The sequence below is a fragment of the Platichthys flesus genome, chromosome 20 (assembly GCF_949316205.1).
Source record: "Platichthys flesus chromosome 20, fPlaFle2.1, whole genome shotgun sequence".
Lineage (NCBI taxonomy): Eukaryota > Metazoa > Chordata > Actinopteri > Pleuronectiformes > Pleuronectidae > Platichthys > Platichthys flesus.
Window position 1 is genome coordinate 12,828,381 of NC_084964.1, and position 20,901 is coordinate 12,849,281.

General features: G+C 41.7%; 1 protein-coding gene across 2 annotated transcripts in view; it reads right to left on the bottom strand.

The window, feature by feature from the left end:
• dock1 (dedicator of cytokinesis 1) overlaps positions 1-20,901 on the bottom strand; it is a 160,912-nt gene that overhangs the window by 98,672 nt on the left and 41,339 nt on the right. For both annotated transcript variants that reach the window (XM_062413855.1, XM_062413856.1), the window contains exons 19-26: positions 19,665-19,762; positions 17,265-17,354; positions 16,338-16,438; positions 16,109-16,237; positions 13,865-13,973; positions 10,381-10,451; positions 6,385-6,491; positions 1,255-1,382 (exon numbers count right to left, since the gene is read on the bottom strand). In XM_062413855.1, coding sequence (XP_062269839.1) covers positions 1,255-1,382; positions 6,385-6,491; positions 10,381-10,451; positions 13,865-13,973; positions 16,109-16,237; positions 16,338-16,438; positions 17,265-17,354; positions 19,665-19,762 — 833 coding nt within the window. The remainder of the gene's footprint in view (positions 1-1,254; positions 1,383-6,384; positions 6,492-10,380; positions 10,452-13,864; positions 13,974-16,108; positions 16,238-16,337; positions 16,439-17,264; positions 17,355-19,664; positions 19,763-20,901) is intronic.

Consider the following 20,901-nt stretch of genomic DNA (forward strand, 5'->3'; position numbering starts at 1 on the left):
TTCACACTCAAAATATTAGCCGCTCCATCTGCGTCGCAATAGAATTTGAATGAACGATTATTACATGTCATTGTAAAGGGTGATGCATTTAAACAGAACCTTGAAACCTAGGTTCTGAAGCTGCTATTGATTCAGACAGACATCGTGACTCATGAACATTCTGCAAAATATCTGCACGAATATGCAAGTACATTACCAAAGAAAGAAGGAAACCAGAAAGTCATTGATGACGGCTAAAAACATGTATTTATCTCACAGTTTTGGATTAAACCACAAACTGATTAAAAAAATGTGGCTTAGTGTCTTTTTGAATAAAACAGCCTTACCCTCATCACCTGATGTATTTAATAAATCTATTTAATTTTTTATACTTGAGGCTGAAAGTATTAATTTGAAAACATTTTGTCCTGAGAGTCCTGCCAAATACGACTGATGCGGTCAAAACGATTCACACTCTGCAAATCCCCATTTGTTGGGAGGGGAAACACCCTGGGGACATCAGCACCGTCGTCAGTACTTTCAGCTGCTCATTAGTTTGAGTGAGCTGAGGGGCTGTTTCTAACCGTCTCTACCTGTGGTGCCGAATCAACCTAAACGTTCAATAATTCACACTGCTCCTTTTTAAAGTGGAAGAAATCATGCATGCAAGTCTGTGCACATACACTGACACCAAAGGATTCACACATGTCTGCGGGGAGTCTAAACTATCTGGAAGTTTCAGATATTGCCTTTCAGCCCGGCCAGTGTGAAACACATCTTTTGCGAAAACACACTTTATTCCAAGATTGTCCAGGGCTGTTTACAATCCCGATGCAAAGGTAAGCGCACAAAGAAAAAGTCCTGATGTTATTGTTTTCTCTTCACGCACATTTAAGTCCAAAGAAGGTGTGTAGTATCAAACAGATATGCAAGAGAGGACAGTGTGTGTGTGTGTGTGTGTGTGTGTGTGTGTGGTTATTCAGACCACATTGTTATAAGCTTTAATAGGTCTAAAACACAGAGGATATTCATACTGTTCAAGATGGCCTCTCCCCCGCTGAGCATTGGATCACTGAGCACAGACAACTTTGGGGCTTTCTCAAACAGACACCCTGAAAGGGGCAACGAAATAAATAAGTGATTAATGACTACTTGGTAAAATAACCAGCCAACACTGGCTCCTCTGTCACTGTTTGGCTGGATCCCCTTGTTGTGCTGCTGTTTATCCCTGAGGGAGATAAAAGTACATGAAGCTGTACGAGCTGTGTTCCTCACCACATCCTTCCTGTAGAGCACCTCCAGGATGTCACTGAGCAGCTGGCAGCAAGCCTTCGGTTCCTCCCGCTTCTCCAGGTGGAACTTCAGCTGCTCCGTCATCAGCGGCAAGAGGATCTCTCGGCAATCTGCAGGGACGGCAGAAAAGAGAACACGCGTTCAAGATGCCGCCCGACACGTGGGAGCAAATGAGCGATCGCAGGAGGCAGAGCAGCATATGGTCGGCGCGGCGTAGCTGCAGACGCGCGCATCTTGTTAATGGCTTCCTCACAGCTCAGAGGATTAAATTAAAACAATTTAAAGAGTTTATTAAAACAACATTGGAAAAGACTCAAAATAATCCCTCAGAGAAATTAAAGTACAACAGTGTGACAATAATCAAACAAAGCCATCAAATAAAACTCCTTTCAAGTATCCATCCATCTTCTACACTGGTAATCCTCTTGAGGGTCACTGGAGCCAATCCCAGCTGACATTGGGCGAGAGGCGGGGCTACACCCTGGACAGGTCGCCAGGCTACAGGGGCAACAAGCAGAGACCAACCGCCATTCAAACTCACATTCACACCTACGATCAATTAAGATTCTGCGATAAAGCCGGAGGAGGCCTGAGTACCTGGAGGAAACCCACACAGACACGAGTAGAACATGCGAATGACACCCGGAGCCATTTAACTATCATGGAAGAACAAATTATTATAATTATCAAACCACCTACTGACCTGACACTACAGCTAATTACATACTCCGTATCAGCAGGAAGAATTTAACCAAAATAGACCAAACCCACCTCTGCTCCAATAATATCCACTGTCATGGTGTCGTTATACAAAGCACCTTATCTATCACTGCTGCAGAGGGTCACACAGGTGTGGAAATAAAACCTTGTAATTTTGAGAAGTTAAAGCACGAACAATAAAACAGTTTATAATCATCATTTATTTTAGCCTTAAATAGAAGCTTAAAGCTAAAATAAAGCAACAGTCACAATTTAATTAACTCTACACAATAAAGCAATCAAACCTGAGAGATTTGCCGAAGATGAAGCCAACATCAAACAGTGAGTTCCGATGTGTAGAGGGTGGAGAATTTGGTTGGGGATTTGACATGGAGGGACGGAGGTGATAAGCCAGCGAGTATTCTCATGAAGGGTAAACCTGAGGCAGTCGGCCATAAAATTATCATATTTTTTATTAAACCTTCTGATTCCAATCTTAGTGGCACTGTGCATATGTGTGTGTCTGGGGGGTTGGGGGAGGGTGTCATTTAAAAACCTGGAGTTTGCCTGGTTTATTTAAAAGATGAGGGTTAGGGGGCTCAAGTGATATATTGTAGATTTAAAGAGAGGAAAGCAGTCAAACTACTTATATCTATCCAGAGCTACAAGCTACTTATCGTATGAATATAAACAAATAAATAATCCGCAAAAAAGAGAAAGAAACACAATAAAGTATATTACAAAAAAACTAACAATGCATTGGCAATCTTTCTCCAACAGAACAGAAAAGTGAACCAGTACATCTAAAGCCTCAGATAAAACATCAGAAAAGTACGGGACCTTTAAAAGATAAGAACAGGAGAAGAAAGAGCAGGACACAAAATGAAGCTGTGGCAGACAACAGGGACAACAGCCCTCTTCAAATAACAACTGCTATAATAACATGGTGGAGAGATGCCGCCGCGCCAAATGGCCGCTCAATGGATTTCAATTCAAAATCAATACAATGTCCCTGCTTCAGATATAAAATTAGAGCATAAATACACTAATCAAAAGAGACAACACTCAAATACCACACAAAGCCTTGCCAACTGTCAACACTGCTCACGGTGGAATGACAAACGATGCTCTGGGAAAGTGAATTTGAATGTAATCAAGATTCTCCAATCCTGTTATTTAGGGGGCTGCATGTGGAGTTGATTGATTCCATGAAGAAAGGAAAGTCTTATACATACTCGTGCAACACATACATCATTCCTAGGTACAACAAATATACATATAAGCAATTAACAATTTAACAAATTAAGACTATTGTTAAGATGAGATAACCTTTTAGTCCCACTGTGGATAATTATGCTGTGTTAAAGCAGAGGATGGTGAAAATAGACACAATATAAATGAATAAGTAAAGTTACAATATGAAGTCATGGTCATATACAAATATAATAATTGTATATCCATCATTATTAAAAAGGATATTAATTATACAATTATCATCTTCTAGCATTAGTGCATCTTCCATGGATGCTAGTCTCCTTTTTAAACCCTTTAAAAAAATCTGACAGGGACAATAATCATTGAGTTATTGTACCACAATAATGTATTGCAGACTATCACTGTCAGAGTGTTTGTGAGATTCTGGACAGCAGATGTCATGGCAATCGTCTCTGTTTAGTTTGAGGTATCTTGTGCAGTTGACACTTTGGCCTCTGTGTGGTACCACTGCAAGGGACAAGGAGGTCATCAGCATAAAGAATATCTATACTCTGAGGCCTATCCTTATCTACTGCAAATACTATATAAAACAAACCAATATCCTTTCAGGAACATGAAGTTTGGCCATTTTGTCAAAAACTTGCAGAGTCACCAATGTCATTAGGATTCATCTCTATGAAATGGTTGTCAAGATATTTCACTTTGAACCAGAATTGGATCTATTTGTCTGACTGGTATAGGCTGAACCCAAATGTCACTTTGCTGAAGAACATAAATAAAATGCTCTGACCCTACAACTGAGAATGCTCCACAATTTCTAAGTGAATACAGAACTGTCTTTGCTGAACACCGTGCAGCACAGTGTGGAGAGTTTACTGCCTTGGTTTTCTGGGCCTCAGTCCTCGTTCTCTTTGTGCCTCGTCCAAAAATCAAAACACACAGGATGGACAAACGGACCCAGACATGTGAGCAAATGCATACATATTGTACATACGTGCACTCTCACTTCGCTCACACACACTAGTTGCAGGGTGGGAGCGGGACAAGCAGACTGGAACTATCAAGGCAGGCCATGAGGTCCCTCCACAAACTTCCAGTGCAAACAGATTTTAGCCGCTACACTGATTTTGAGAGCAGCGGACATATTTGTTCTCTTCCAATGAGCCCATTTGCAAGTGATTTATGCATCTGTCACGCTCTCTCCTTTTATATCATCAACAGTGAAGGTGAGACAATGTTTATCCTCTGAAATAAAAGAAAAAACACTTCCCTAACCCTAACCCCTTTCTCAGTTCATTTTGCTTTCGTCTGCAGCAGTTAACTGCGTATTCACACCCATCAAATTCAACACACATTCCAACTTATAGATGCAACCAATGGAGAGAGGGATGTGGTCTTGTTCTCTAAAGTTGTCCTTTACAACAGACACAGGCCAATCTGGGACAGGAGAATACTATTTTCGAGCATGCCAAAACACAGGAAGTGCCAATATGTTAATCATTGTGCAGTCTACAGGAGAGAAAACACATTCATCAGAGAATACATTCCATGCATGTTGATGAGCAGGTGTAGACTTGTAAGAAACTCAATATTGACGGTGGAGTATCAAGGTAAATGGCTCTGCCTGGAAATGTATTTGCTGATGAAGAACATGTCACAAATCTGATACAGACTTTTCTTTGGACCTTACCCTATTTTAAGATTAAACTCGCAATGAAGACATAATGGTGAATCAAGCCAAATGGGTCTTAAAGGAGACATGTATTCATATAGAGGTTCTTACATTTAATTTGAGTAATTACCTGAGAAGGTTTTCATGCTCTAATGTTCAGAGGCGTCTCAGGAGCTTCATTGGCAGAGAGGAGCTTCTTCAAATGAAGTCTTTAAGCTTTTAATTTGCAGATCTTTTACATACACAAAAAAAATCTACACAGGAAAGGGAAATAAAAAATAAACGTGGTACGTCTCCTTTGAAAACCCCCTGGCTAACTCATAAGTTCATTGCAATGGACCTTTTTGGAATAAAACATCTCAAAAGTGGAACTCAGCTTGATAGTTGTGTTAAATGCATTCAAGCATTCTCCATCCCTAGTTTCACACTACTTGAAAACACACATGCACCTCAAACACTAATAGTGAGTCTACATCACTGCAACAAGTCCTCCTGCTGATCAGAAATCCATCAACAAGCACCGGGGAGGCCTGCTTGTCCACAATTACACCAACAGATCAATAGTAATGACTGGGGGACGCCATACCGAGTTGTTACTCACTAAACTGGCAAAAACACCAATCAGACCATTTTATGTTGCTAAAGTCTGAAAGGATCATTGAGCTGAAGGCAGATACATTTTCACTTTGTTGTTTTTAATATCAGAGATTATTCTATGTGGTAAACATGCCATTACACTGTGTATAATTTCCATTTCAACATTTGTTTTCTGTACATTCATGCTGAAGCGAACATCTGCTGATGACGGAGGCAGAGAGCGACCGTGCAAGTGGATAATTGTTGTCCACCTCTTTAGCTCTGGCCGGTCGCTCTGGGGCATGTGTTCTCCCAGCCGGCCACATTAATTCACTATGGGTTAGGAGTTTTGCATTTAATTTACTACAACAGGCCATTATGTGACTGCGGGTGTGTTTGTCTCTGAATCTGACCTCACACGGCCTCGGAGGACCGCTGCCTCTGGCAAAGTGCTCGGCCCTGGACCGTCACCGCGGCAGGGACTTGTCTGCAGTTTGCCGCGGGCGAGCTTGGCTGCAGGAACCGGAGGTACAGGCTCTCATTAACAATGTCTACATTCCTGCCCTGCAAACTGACCTTGGTGTGAATGTGCATGACAGTGGAACTAAAGGAAGGGAAAGGAGAATATAAATTCATACATGGCAACGAAAAGGGAATAAATTGTAAAACAGGTGAGAAAGAAAGGGCTAAGACTGGGTAGATGGGAATACTGATATGCTTTGACAGACAGGACCAGGTGATTTTTGCAGCGGGGATGCTTAACTCTCTTAGATAACAAGAGGGATTTCCATAGCACCTCACAGGTGACCTTTACTGTGGGCTCACACCGGGCTGCCACGGGGAGGCAGGTGGCGTGTGTGATTGCCTATATTCACTGTGAGTGAAGGTGCATGCGGCAAAGAGCAGCGTGTTCAGTGTGTGTGTGTGCGTGTGTGTGTGTGTCCTCTCACCGTGATGAGCGAAAAGATCACTGTGAACAATGTCGATCAGACACTCAAGCTTCTGCTTCACCAGGCGACCCAGAGGAACCTTTAGGATGAACTCTGTGAAAAGCTTGCTGTGGAGAGAGGGACGACAACAAAGAGACAAACTCATCAGGCATCTCGGATTGGTTGACTGTGTCCGACCACGAGCAATCATCCAAAATTGAATTAAAAAGGCTCTGCAAACCCTCACTTGTACTTCTCAGATATTCTGGCGAGAGATTTGGCAACTGACCCATAGGAAGAGTTCTAGGATGATGAACTCCGACCGCCAGGAGAGATTGATTTTGCTGCCTCTGACAATGTCAAGAAACAATGATTGATGCCTGATTGATAAGTGAGACATATTTCTCAGGTATTTACACTGTAAATGCTTTTCTGCCTAAAACCAAACATTCCTTATCCATCTAAGCTATTTCTGGCATTTTTTTCCAGGGAATGTGCTAGATATAACTTTCAATCCTGTTATATTCAAAATAAAATGTTACTCTCCCTGCAACATCACTTTGTCAGTGTTTGGTCGCTTTCAGCCTCAGCTCAGGGCCTTCAGGGGCCAATTGAGTCGGCTCAGCGGTCAATGAGATGATTCATGAAGACTGAGTACTTCATCTTCTCAAGGAGGCCATGACATGTGGCTGAAAGCTCTGGAATAAAATCCAATGCGTGAATAAAGGATGGAGTACCATCAGATATCAGAGCATTAAGACTAAGGTTTGAAAAGCCACTTTAAAAGTGTAAAATATGGAAATAAGATTAATCTCATGGTTCAATGTCTGAATCCCATTTAAATTAAAACCTTACACTGTAGGGTTACACTGTAAAATCACATTCATGCTTTCAAATATTCTGTTTAAGATATTACTCTTAATATTATTTTAATCAAACTATATGTATTTTAACAAAATAATGAATCCATGTCGTCCACCCCAAACATTGGCTTATTAAGTTATATAATAATGAAGCTGCACCAGGTGAACGTACAACCCTGCTATGCTTCGAACCCTCACTTCATATACTTACAAATCTAAAACCCTGAATTTTCTTAATAGGTTCAATAAAACAGGAGAAGTCAAGTGAGAGGAAAGTCGATCAAGCCCAGTGTGTCCGCCCCTACAGTCCTGAGAAGAGTCTAATCAGTGAAAACAGTGTGTGGGTGTGTGTGTGACCTTCACCTCCAATGGCTTCAGTAGACTTTAATGTTGCGGCAGTGTTTCAAAAAGCTACTGATCTGAAGGCTTGTTCATTCTCTACAACATTGCACACAGAGGCCCATTGCTCCACTTCCCTTTTTTTTCAAAGTGATCACTCATTTCCTTTCAGACGTGACGTTCAGAAAAATCAGGAATAAAAAAAAAAAAAGGCCGGGTCAGCATTACGTTGGCAAGCTGAGGCTCGGGGAGAAGAAGCAGAGAGAAGGTTCTGGCATCGGATGAAACACTCCCACACACAAAACACTTCAATTTATTGGCCTCCAGCTCAGCCACTCAGGCAGGTTTGTCTTAACAACACAAAACAGCTGATACAACTTTCGCTCGGGCAGACCCGTTACTTACGACTAAGTGAACGCTTCATGAGAACCACAGGTTTTAGTATTAAAGCTCAAATAAAAGGCTGCTTTCGTATTGGTACCACTCAAACTAAAGGGGGGACGGGAAAGTGCAATGCTTGTTATCTTGTCTCACTTCATCGTTACTGGAAATACTACCTTCAAAACAAACAACGATATACTGTGATCTTTACTGGAACTGACAACGAGGACAGGCTTAATTAATGTCCCTCGATAATAGTCCAAAAACCTGCCAGATCTGGTGTTTTACTGCACACACTTCTTAGAGCTGGATGGAATGTGGTTCCTTTGGCTGCACAGCACTGGGAGGGGGCACAGGGAGGTCATCAGTGAATCATTCTTTAACATCCAAGAGTGTCAAAAGTTTCTCTGTGTCCCACTCCCGAGAAAAATTTACTCTGCAAGTGGTAAATTTAATTGAGAGGGAAAGTGAGAAAGATAATCTGTCAAGGGAGCTGTCAGAGCTGAACAGAGAAATTGTGCATGGTAGATGGAATGGATTGGGTTTTGGAAGGCTCTCTTAAAACCTCAGACCGAAGATCCGCCCTCCGCCCGCTCCTGTGATATCGGGGGAGTCGAGGCCAGAGGCAGAAACTTGCGTGGCCAGAAATCTGCTGTGAAATTTGCAGCGGCCCAGGGCCAGGACGTGAGCAAATGGAAGGTGCTCCCTGCTGAGCGCTTGCATATGAGACGATTTCAAAGTCTAATACCCAATACCTACACTTATCACTTAGTAGTTGTGTCGATAAAAATAGACCCCAGTGTTTTTTGATGATAAAATATTCAGGGCTTCCCCTTTTGAAGTGTAATTGAGCAAAAGTGGACCACTCCTGGCAACATCTTATCTCATTGTTGGATGATGGTATGAGGTTTTAAGATATTTATCAAGAATGGCAGATTTACAGAAGCTAAAATGTTTTTTTTTTGGAGCCGACAAGTGTGTCAGACAAGTTTTCCTTACATAGTTTTTATATAAATCTACGTAAATGAGGCCATTCAATTTAGTCTGAGCTCTGTCATTTAAAATAATAGATAAAAGACTTAAAAGTGAGGATGAAGGGCACGGCCGTGAACCATTTGTCAAAAAGTGCTATATCTAATATATGAAACTGTAATTTTGGGCCAAAGTTATAAATGTCAAATTTACGGCCCATTAATTTCAATATGTTAAAAAAAAAGAAGAAGTCATTCAGATGAAGGACAGATGATGAAGTTTTATGATCCTTTTTGTTATCATTCATATATGATTTAGTGCCAGTGTAACATCAGCATGTGATGCTTCAGGAGTCGTTTATTTAAACAAGCATTAAAGCTGTAGCAGATGACATTCACGGTAGAAACGGCGTTGACTGAAATGGACACTCAAGTACAACCTGCCCTGTCACAGTACAGCGAGGGAACGTTGAGTTATCGAATAAAATCATCTTGATGTAGAGAGACAGAAAAATAAATAAACAAAGTTGAGTGTTAACCGAGGCTAAATGTTCCATCAGATTCTCGGCTACAAAGGTTACGTTCTGACCCCTGTCTGTTTGTTTGCTGCAGGATTATGTTAAAATTACTGAACTGATTTTCACATAACTAAGTAGAAGCTTGGGCCAAAAAAATAACCCAATTACTTTAGGTTAACATTAAAAAAGCCCAGCGAGACAGGGCTTTATTTAAAATCTTGAGAAAAATGCTGTAAGACATTGTATGGTAACAAATGGGGCTACAAACCTGTGACTATGTGTGGGTTAGCAATAACAAAAATTCTAAAAAAAACTTCAAATAAATATATTCTTAGCACCTTTCAAGGTATCCATGGCCGCTTTATAGAATTAGGAAAGGAGAATAAAAATAACATAAACCAAGGACAGTTAAAAAGTGAAAAGGCTAGCCAAGGATAAACAAACTACTGTTAACCAGAGTGTTTTGGATGGGGCAGGCATTGCAGACTTTTCCCGAGGGTCCAGAGGGGAGGGGGGGGGGGACGCTCGGGGTGGAGGAGGTCAGACGAGCACGGAGGAAGGGATTTATAGGTGAGGAGTTTATATTCATCTTCCTTAGTGTAACACTTATGTTAACACTATCATGATGGATTTGGAGCAGAATATAAGAGGACAATTGGGACTTGGCAAAGGTTTGGTCTCTACTAAGTGACATTCAAGTTCAAACGAAATCCAAGGAGAGACCTGTCTGACACCTCGGTTAAAGTCTCCCACAATAATGAGATGCCACCGTCCACAGGCATGTGATTTATCTATTTGACTACACAGGTCAGACTTGAACACAGAATTTCTAACCTTGAAAACAATAAATATATTAGATAGATTAAAAAAAGACTATTAATACAGTCGATTTACACTTTCCCTCAGATGAAACACGTAAAAATGCCGCGCCTCATGTGACATTACCTCAGTTCCTTGGGATCGAAGACCAGCTTGACGTCATTGACAATCGTGGGAACGTATTTGAGCGCAGCCCCCTTTAAAGAAGAAGAACAAAAGGAAGCACCACATGATTACATTCATCTCTAATTAATTCATTCATTGATTGACATTTAGCAGGGTACTTGATCTCTTATTATGTAATGGAAGGTGAGAATTTAGTGCTGCTGCTCTGTGAGCCATGAAGTGTAAATGAGTCGTGTAGCCTCATTAAGCTTATTGCGCGTATTCCTATTTCTCTTCCATTCAAGGAAGTAATAAAACAGCTCCAACAGAGAATAAATGCTTTAATCAGCAGTATGTACAATTAAAATCATCATAAATAAGCATCACTGTCAGATAAGCCACAAACCAGACACTATAGCTCCACTCCTGGAGTCTCCTCCCATGTGCACGTCTTAATTGATTTCTTTCAGTCGACTTGAGGGCAGGAAATGGTGTTGAAAGTCCTAATAAATAAGCGGGGACAAAAAGGAAGACCTCCCCTAATGATACCTTGATAGACACAGCCAGATCGGATCTACATACTCATCGATACTATAATAAAGTCATCAAGTGCCTGCACCCAGCGGCTGATTACAGAGCCAACCATTAATAATTGGAATGATTAACCAAGCCGACACTTCCCTCTCCGACTGCAGCTAAACGCCGGCCGAGGCGGGTTGGAGGTGTTTATACAGCATCTGTGCAAATTAGCAGCGGTGACAGTCGGGTCTCACTGAGGTTGATTAGCCCTACAGCCTGAGCGCCGGACGTCACCTGCAACAAATCCACTTTTAATTATTTGTGGAATTATGTGACGGGTAATTAGCGGCGTTTGAAATGAGGGTGGGCAGGGCTCACTAAATGAAAACCCTCCACATGCAGCAGCAGATATTGAATTTGGATCTTTACTTGGATCTTGTCTTGACCTTCAGATAAGATGCTTTAATCTTCTCTAAGTTTATTGGAATTTTTTTTTCTTCCTTTAGCTCAACACCTTCAGACCTGATCCAATAGCAAGTGCTAAGTTCGGCTCTAGAGCTCAAATGCATGTGGAGAAGTGATCCAACCACATTCAGAGTACTGGGACGCATGTGGCCTGCACAGCTTTTGATTTTACACTTCTCAAGGCATTGATACTTGTCTTCCATTGATGCTGCACAACATTCATTCAGCCCCTCCTGACTGCTCTCTTGCATGTGACCCATCTGTAAACGCCCGACAAGATAAAGACAAAATAATTTGGTCTCTGAGAATGGAAAGATGTATGTAATATATTGGCATATAAGGCAGGGAAGTCAGACTTGATCCCGAGTGGTCACAGGGGACACATTAAGATCTCTCAGGATGGATGTTAATACCAGATCTGAACAGAGGTAGAAAGAGTGAAACATGGATTTTAAAAAATCCTGTTTGACTTTTTTTACAAACCTGCATCTCTCTGATGACGAGCCAACTCCTTCTAATTACTCACTGAAGAGGCCGTTTTAGAATTTTATGTCTGTTCTGGGCAACAACCAATCCCCCCCACCTGTTGTGTAGGACTGTGTTGTGTGAGATGTCACTCTGCGTGTGCCTCTTAGTCGCCTACAAGCATGTGTTTGTGTGGGTGTGTTTATCAAAGCTCTTCTCTGCAGGAGTGTGGATCTATCCAGATGTTCATCAGGACTCAGATGTGATGCATGATGGGACTGCTCATTAGCTTCCACCTGTCACTGTGCTTTCACAAGGCGGACTTAGGGAAAAGGCAAAAAAAAAGAAGATATCCTGGATTTCTCGCTTTCGTGCCCGTTCTTCAAGATCAGTTTTTAATTTACTGACTGTAAAGCTAATATCTCACCCAATTACACAGCAACTGACTCCTAATTGAGTCCTGAGCTTCTCCTATGGTTGAGCGTGCACACGGATCTACTGTAGGTGCGTCAAGGTGCGTGTACCCTGCGATTATGTTATCTCTAAAGGCATAGGTGTGAGCGTGATTTGAGTGACAAATATACGTGTGCCTCTTGGTTTCAAATCTGAGGTCAGAAAGTTTGGTGTCAAGGAAAGTGGAATAAAAAACAATAGAGGAAACGATTGAAAGAAGAGAGGGAGCTTAAAGGGAAGGAGGGGAAAGGCGATGGAATAAATACCTTAAGGAGCAGCTAAAGAGCAGAAAGCCAGAGGAGCCCCAGACCACAGGACAGTCAAGGTCAGAGGAAAAGAAGAGAGAGGAAAAACACATACACATACACAGAAGCACAGAGAGAGAAATCAACAGAGGACAAACGTATAAAATATGTGGAAGGAAGATCAATCTGAGAGGCTGGGACTGGAAGAAATATAGTTTATGAATAGTGTTTAAAATCGAATTAATTGTTACTGACATGTACTGGTATTGATACAAAAGAAATAAGGTAAACTTTATGTTGCTATTTGATGTTGTAAAGAAGAACAAAATAACTTGTCCAAATTAAAAGGTTTAAAATCTCATATTTTATTAAAATTTGAAAAAATATCACCTAAATTAAGTCAAAGGATTTGTAAGAATAATGTATGTCTTTGATTTTGCAACTGCAGACATGTTTTTGGTCAGTACCTAAAAAGTTTTGTGGTTCCAGACGGAGCTGAAATCTTACCAAGAGCATTACATTTTAAAGAAAGCACTTACTTGCTTTCTAACTGATAGTGACATGAGAAGATTGATACAGTACTACTCTTAATACTCGTATTACTGTGTGGAGCTAAAGTCAGTAGCAGGTTTAGCGTCAAGACAGGAAACAAGTGTAGATCGACACTATCTCCGTCCACAGGTAGAAACATGAGCGCAAACTGCCCTTAAGTTCATTTAATCCATAGAACTGGTTTATAGTCAAGGAATAGAAATATTCCAAAAATATTTGTATCCCCTATGGAACTGTTACTTTTGCAGGGATGAAATTGACACGACGCAATGTGTTAATGAGCCAGCTACAAAAGGTGCTGGTAGATAAGCTCACAAGTAACCGGCTGTGGCTTCATATTCATAGTTGATCTTCTCATTCAAATCTCAGCAAGAGAGCAAATCAAAACACTTCTCAAAATGTTGAACTATTCCTTTAATCATCTATTCAATATGAACTATTTTATTTTATGTGCACCCCTACTTATGACACAGAGAGAATAGGGTAGTAAAGAAAAGAAAAAAAATCTGCGTATAGACGCAAAATAGTGAAGAAGACGAATATGCAGGACATCTAGAGCATCAGGACTTTAACATTTATATCTAATAGGCTGCTGAATGACTTCACATCTAACGAGATACATGCATCTGTAATTAGAGAGCATGTCATCCAAAGTACATCACAGCAGATTTATTTACTATCCACACAGCAGATGTATTTACTATTCACACGGCAGCAGTTATTTACTATTCACGCAGCGGCAGATTTTCTTTGGTGCCAAGTCTCAGTGATAGCGTGCAGCGAGGCTTGTGTGATATTCAGCCTACCTTCACCATGCCAGTGTTTTCTGAATTGCTGTTCATCATTTCATTAAAGGATGTGAAAAGGTTCCTCAAGGACTCCATGAAGTCGGCCTCCCCTTTGTTCTCGTAGAGCCTGCGAGGAGACGAAGTAGAGAATTACTTTGGCAGCCGATCACAAGACTGTTGTTTGTTTCATCCCTGTGTAAACAGCCCCGCCTGCAGAGGAAGTGACAAGAGTTTGATGATTCCCGGTTAAATCGTTAAAAGCAGCCAACAGAATGGCCCGTGTGTGTTATCAATGCAAATGTTCTTGGACGGGAACCACAGACATCACTCTCGCTGCCAGCCAGATTAGCATTTAAAACAACATGACGGAACCCTGAAGCACCTGCCGGCTTTCATGTGGAAACAAAAATCAGAAAAATTAATGATCTATGCTAATGACCCTCCTGGAACATGATATGAGGAGCAGAGCGCAAATGCCGCGTAAGGGTTCGCTGACTTTTCTTTCAGGGGCTTAGTATTAAAAAAAATGCCTCTTCTGCTAGTTTGGTTCCGGGGACTGAATAGCTGCCCGGCAAATATGGCAGTGATCACTGGATGATTTGAGAAAACACTTCCTTAATTTTTAAGTGCGGTCGGAACACAAAGCAGGGCTTCCTCCATAATCCCCTCAAATATTCAAATGCATATACCCCACTTGCAGAGCCCATGAATCTCCCCAAACTGGGTATTAACTGTAAATGATCCGCATTGTGCTCGCCGCAAAGTCATTAAGTGTGTCAACCGTTTGGATTAAAAACCCCAAAAACAACTGAAATCAGGATTTGTGAGAGAAATGTATATTGTTTTGAAAACGCACAGTGATGCGGAGGAAGGCAGGTCACAGAGGGGTGACGTGTTTTCAAGCCACTGCATCAGATTTGACTGTCTTTCTTGCAGAGGTTTTTTTTTGGTGGCGCAACAATCTCTCACAGGGCCGCAGGGTATTACAACGGTCCAGGATAGTCCCCGTCAAGGGCTCAGAGAAATCACAGGATTAGAGGCGTCCGTCTCAGAACTCCTCCAACAACAATTACTTACATTTCTCACCTACAGCACCAAGGAGGAGAGTAAGCTCCGGACAGCCGCACCAGACTCGAGTCAAGGCGACAAAAAGGGTGGGATTAGAGTGTCTCCTCTAACATTTATAGAAAGGTTACGCTGACCTGCAGTGAAAACCCTGCTACAGCCTGGAAACCCTCTGGGCAGAGCTGCACTAAAGGCACCCACACATACAAGTTCACAGTTTAACAGAATCTGAAGAGTCTGACTGGGCCGGACAGAGCTCAAACTGGCAACCAACCAAACACAGTGCTTCCACAACCTCAAACCACAGCTGAGAAGAAACCCCTTAGTGGACACTGTGAAGGTGGAAGTCTGTGGGACAGAGCGACGTTCCCGGGTTCTGATAAGTGAGGTAAAGGACTGAGCGTCCTCCAGACATGGGACAGAAAACCAATCAAACTCTGCTCCCTCAATTAGGTCAGGATCATACATCAGCCCCTCGGCCTCCAGCAGCTTCGTTCAGCCGCTCGACAACATTATCGTCTATTTAACGTCCTCACAGCCAATTATAAAACATATCCATGGATACCGCCTCATTCCAAAGAACTTTATTCAACAGCAACTCCGTACTGTGGTTAACACAATCGAAATGGCACACAAGATTGAATTTTATTATGAAATGACACTAAAACCACCAGTTTTCTGAAATACATTTACAAGCATGTGTGTTTTCAGTGCTGTAAAAACTTATTCAGCTCATTAAGGACACTGCTGGTGGTTAATGACAGAAGCATCTAACTTGTCATTTGAGCACTTCTTTCACCATGTAAAAATGCAGCGCATCAAGGCCGTAAATTATTCTCTTACTTTTTCTTTATAGACTGTAAATAAAGATGGAGGACACATGTCCAATTCTTCCCCCTGTGCAAAGATGGAGCCAAAATGTCACAGATTCGGTGGTGGCCATCTTGCAGTTACAGGGTTTATGATGGGCACTGCAGCCAGCAATTCTTTATATACAGTCTATGAATAAAGCAACTGGCTGAGGTTACAAGTACATAGACTATTCTTCATCCCACTGAGTTGTGATGCTGGTTGTTTAGGTGCAACAAATCTTTGAGTCATGGAGGCTGCGTTCAGATACTCTGTGCAGAGTATCTGGTATTAACAGCTCTGTAGCACAGTACTATGTGGATATTCTGTGTGTGCATGAGGACGTACTGGTTGAAGAGGACTCTGGAGCGGACAATGAACTTGAAGATATACTCCAGAGCCTTCATGGCCTTCAGCAGCTGCTCCGTCAGCTTCTCAGCGTTGTCCACATAGTTCTTCAGAACTTTGGTCAGCTTCCTGTGAACACAACCACACAGAGCATGACACGTATAGAAAAACATTATATGATCACGTAGTTAAATGTGCTTTTTGTTTGTATGGAGGGTAATTAACTTACGTGTACGCCAGTGTGGCACTGAAATGCTTCCGGATGTAGGTCTCCAGGACGGGGTTAAAGTGCTGGAACTTCCTGTCGGCTATGAGCCCAATTATGAACACCTGTCAGAGAACAAAGACCAGTCCATGAAAAGGTAAACCACACGGCACGTAACGGAGAGCAGGACAAACTGGCCGTCTTACTCAATATGCTGAAAAAGATTAGGAAATTCCATTTTCTCAAAATTCTCCAGCCAGCGGATAATCTAGGACACCCAACAAACACAATTTCTACCTCCGAAAAACTGCTCTTTACAGATGCTCCCCGTGTGAGGCAGTGGCGTAAGAGAAAGGATTCTGCCAAATTCTTTGTCAATTCATCGGCTAAAAATATCAGATTTCAAACATGACATGGAAACAGGCTTATTTGCTTCTGCCTTTTCCAAGATCTCCTTCCTGTTCTACCGCGCAGGAAAATGAGATTTCTACTGTTCAGACAAACAACTGGCACGGAAATGATGCCTTGACATTACAAATTGAAGCGGATCAATACAGCAGTGATTCTACATGAGATGCATTGTGTCTGCAATCCCCTCGGTGAACGATAAGCCACGCTCTCATTTACATACAACAGGAAACAGTTAGTGAGCTACATGAAATCAGCACTGAATTTAAGTATCGACTTAAATAAAAAAAATGATATGTTCTATAACCAAAAAGATATCTATTATTAACTTAACCGATATTGTTGTATTTCAACAACAACAACACAATACATCTATATGCAAATACTTTTGAATTATATTGCAATATTGTGTTAACACTCCTATTGTTTTACCTGGTGACATTAATACTTGCATATGAGAGTGAAATGCGTCTGAGAGTTTATTTGCTCCCCCCCGCTGGTATTAACTATGTTCTGCTGATACAAATTTGGTTCTGAACTCACCAAGGCGTCGAACACCAAAGTGTCGAAAGTGTCACTGTCGGAGTTTTCCATCATGATGTTGAAGAGAGCGTCCAGAGTGTCTTGCAGAAACTGAAAATGACAGAAGCACAGCATGTAATGGCGGTTGATATTTACTCCATTGATAAAAAATGGCAAGAAAAGACATGGATATGGAAATTTAGCAAAATGACAAAACTGTCTTCACTGCTCTTTCACATCAATATCAAATTGATGATCATGTCCTTGTTTGAGGAAGCTGGTGACATTGAGGTGATACATTAACTTCTAGGAGAGATTTCTGAACAGTTTGAAGAAGCCGGAAATATGTAGCTGGGGATTTTATTCAGTGAATAAATAAATCCCAATGAGAGCTGGATGATACGGTTCAAATTATTATCATCTTTACAATGCTGCTACATATTGACTTACAAAACATGCTAACACTGACATGCAGCTCATGAATAGTATATCAAGTAGCATGTATACTATGTGGTTGTATGACTTCACCAACTTGTGACCTTTGACCAGAAAGTTCATCTTTGAGTCCAAGTGAACTGCTCAAAATTTCAAGATATTCCCTAAAGGCAGACAGTAGATATCCTGTACAAGAGGGCAACAACATATGACCTTGACCTATAACCTTCAAATCTAATTATTTAATCTGTGAGTCCAAATAACATTTGTACCTAATTTTAAGAAATTCCATCAACGTGTACTTGAGATATCTTGTACGCAGCAATGATGAACAAACAAAGACACAAATCCTCCAGTCACTGGCTCTCACTTAATTAACTTTAATATATTTAAATATATATGTTATCCACCTTTTTTAATAAAAAGCGTATTAATGTAAATATCAGGTATATAAATAAAATCGTATTGTCATGTATGATTGCAAACCTGCGGAAAATAAACCCCCTTTGCCTGGTTGGTTCAACCTAAAGCCAAGCGCTCTGATAAGGCCACGTGTGATCCCTTACTCAGCTTTTACAACTGGTACCGTGAGCCAATATTAAGCTCTATGAAGACAGCAGTAACTTCCCTGTCAGCAGTACATCCAAAAACACTAACTATATACAGCCGGCCTCTCTCGGGAACCATGCTCCATTTACCCAACCAATTCTGAGGCGACGTGAAAACAGATGTAATAGTGTTGGAAACCGAGCTTTCTCTCTGCGCTGTACCTGGTCCGTCACCTCGGGATGGATGATATTCATCAGGTTCTCAATGACAAACAAACACAACTCGCACGCCGGAGAGTTTAAACCACAATTCAATCTCGAGACGGTTCAGACTGCATGACGGAGAAGAGGTAGGAGCGTCCCGTTCATTCATTCACTGTATCACAATATAACATCAGAAAAAAACCAACTCGATTGGAAACCCCATTTTATGATTTATTCATGATTTTCTTTGTGGGTGCATAGCATCGAATTCACGCTATACAACCATAAGTGCTGTATAATCTACTGGAGTATTGTTTTCAATTAGCAAACAGAAAATGTCACTTAATTGCACAACGACAGCCTCGGAGCGCTTCGGAGGGACCGGGAGCTAATGTTGCGTTAATAATAATCACCCCCCCGTGGTTTAATGAACTAGTCCAGCTGCGGTGTAGACATCTCTCTGGTCTGATCAAACCTGTCTGGTGAAGGACTTCCTCAGATGCACCGCAGTCTGCCAGGCACCCAGCCGGCCCACCGGAAAAAACTTTTCTCTTGAAAGTGATTTATTCATCTGCCCCATGCTGAGAACCTTAAGGGCCTGTCTACACTTCTGACAGCAGGTCATCTCCTCCCCTCCTGTGGGCTGTGTGTGGTACTGTGTTCATACTCCTCACTTTAAAACACACGCAATGAAGAAAACAGGAAGTGGGATTATATGTGAAGTAGCTGTAGTTTTCAGGAACAATGTTTATGTCACCAGCTGTAAAGAAAAGTTTTGTGGTGTATCTGTATCCAGGCAATACACTCATCAAAAAATCTGATTGATACAAAACCTGGTAAGTAAGAAAGATGTTTTTTTTCACTTTCGACTCATGCATGTAGATATCCTGCAAAGTTAAAAAGCCGAAACGTCCACATCAATGAGCAGCCATTATTTCCTACAGGCACTGGAAGTGGTTGAGCAAACAGAACAGAGTGAACTGGGCTTTATCGGGAGGAGGGGGGTTTAAGAGACAGGGGCTACAACCAAGTGTTTCAGACAGAGGTTGAAAAGAGGAGCTGCAGCAATGGACACTATGAGGAAAGTTATGTGTTATCTGGACATAACAGCATCTTAACATCTTCAAACTAATAACCCCAAGATTATGAAGCTGAATATGAGAATATATGTTTTCGCTCCAGCTGTGACAACACAGGGAGCCAGCACAGCGGAGCAGTGCTGTCATTTTCTGACCTTGACGACTTCGCCACCTTCCACCTTCATCAGCTGACGGAGGTTCTGCTGCAGCAGGCTGGTGTTGGAGCGCCACTTCAGCAGGCCGAGGAGGTCCACTGAAAAACAGACAAACAAGGAGTCATTACCACAAAGCACATCAGGTCCGTCCTGCCACTGGTAACTACAGCGTGAAGAGAGATGAAGAGGCACACACACATTCACATGGACACACGTCAGTTGGTAGATGAGACGTGATGTGATTAATCACGTTCCGCACAGAGCTCGTTCACAGACCACCTTTGGCAGGCTATCAAGATGCAAGCTTAAAAATGCCATTGTGTCAATTTATTATGGCATTGTATACGTCAACCCTGCAAACACTTTTTCCAAGGTCAAAAAACATTAGTCTTTTAAAATCAAGCTGGTGTGTCTGGAGACTTCAGTTGGTTTAGAGGTCGATTGGGGGTCGACGCTATTCAGCCTGAGAAAGACAGATGTCAGTCAGACTCAAGCTAGGGACCGCTGCTTTGTGTTGATCACTATTACCTCTGTCAAGGGGGGGAATAATCCTCCGTGTTCATCTGTGTGTTTGTTAGCTAGTTAGGGGTACACAAAAAACTACTGGAAGGAATAGTACGAAACCACAAACCAATTCAAATCTGTTGTGTATCCAGATCAACAAGTTTTCCTTTCTGAACATTTTTCCAGAGAAATATGGAGTGCAATATTATCCAACTGTGCAATATTATCATGTGCAATATATTTGAGTCCTTATACTCATCTGCTTTAATGCCTTGTGTTTTATGTTATTTATTCCTTGTGTTTCTGTATTTATTTTTATTTTTACAACTGGGACACTTTCTTAAAGACTGGAGGAAAGCACTGAATTGAATGATTCATTGATTAATCCTCTCAGTTACCTTGCCGTCCAGATACAAGCCAGAGAGGAAATTTCTTAAAGAAAAGTTGGAGCGGGTCATTTACACAAACCTGTATTTAATAAAGCAGCTAAGCTCAAGAAAACCTAGTTTACAGCAGGGCCAAGCCAGCATCTGTTTGTCGACCGCTGCCTCTCTCCACGTGCCATGTTTCAGCGAGTATGGGAGAGCCAATCAAGCATGGCGACACAGTGATGGATGCCCATCATCTGCGAGCCTGACAGCCTATCAGGGCTCACTTCAAACCACCAGGGATCCCCTCCTCCCCAGGGAGATATGAATTTGAAAACTGACGCTTAGGCGCCCATGAGAGACAA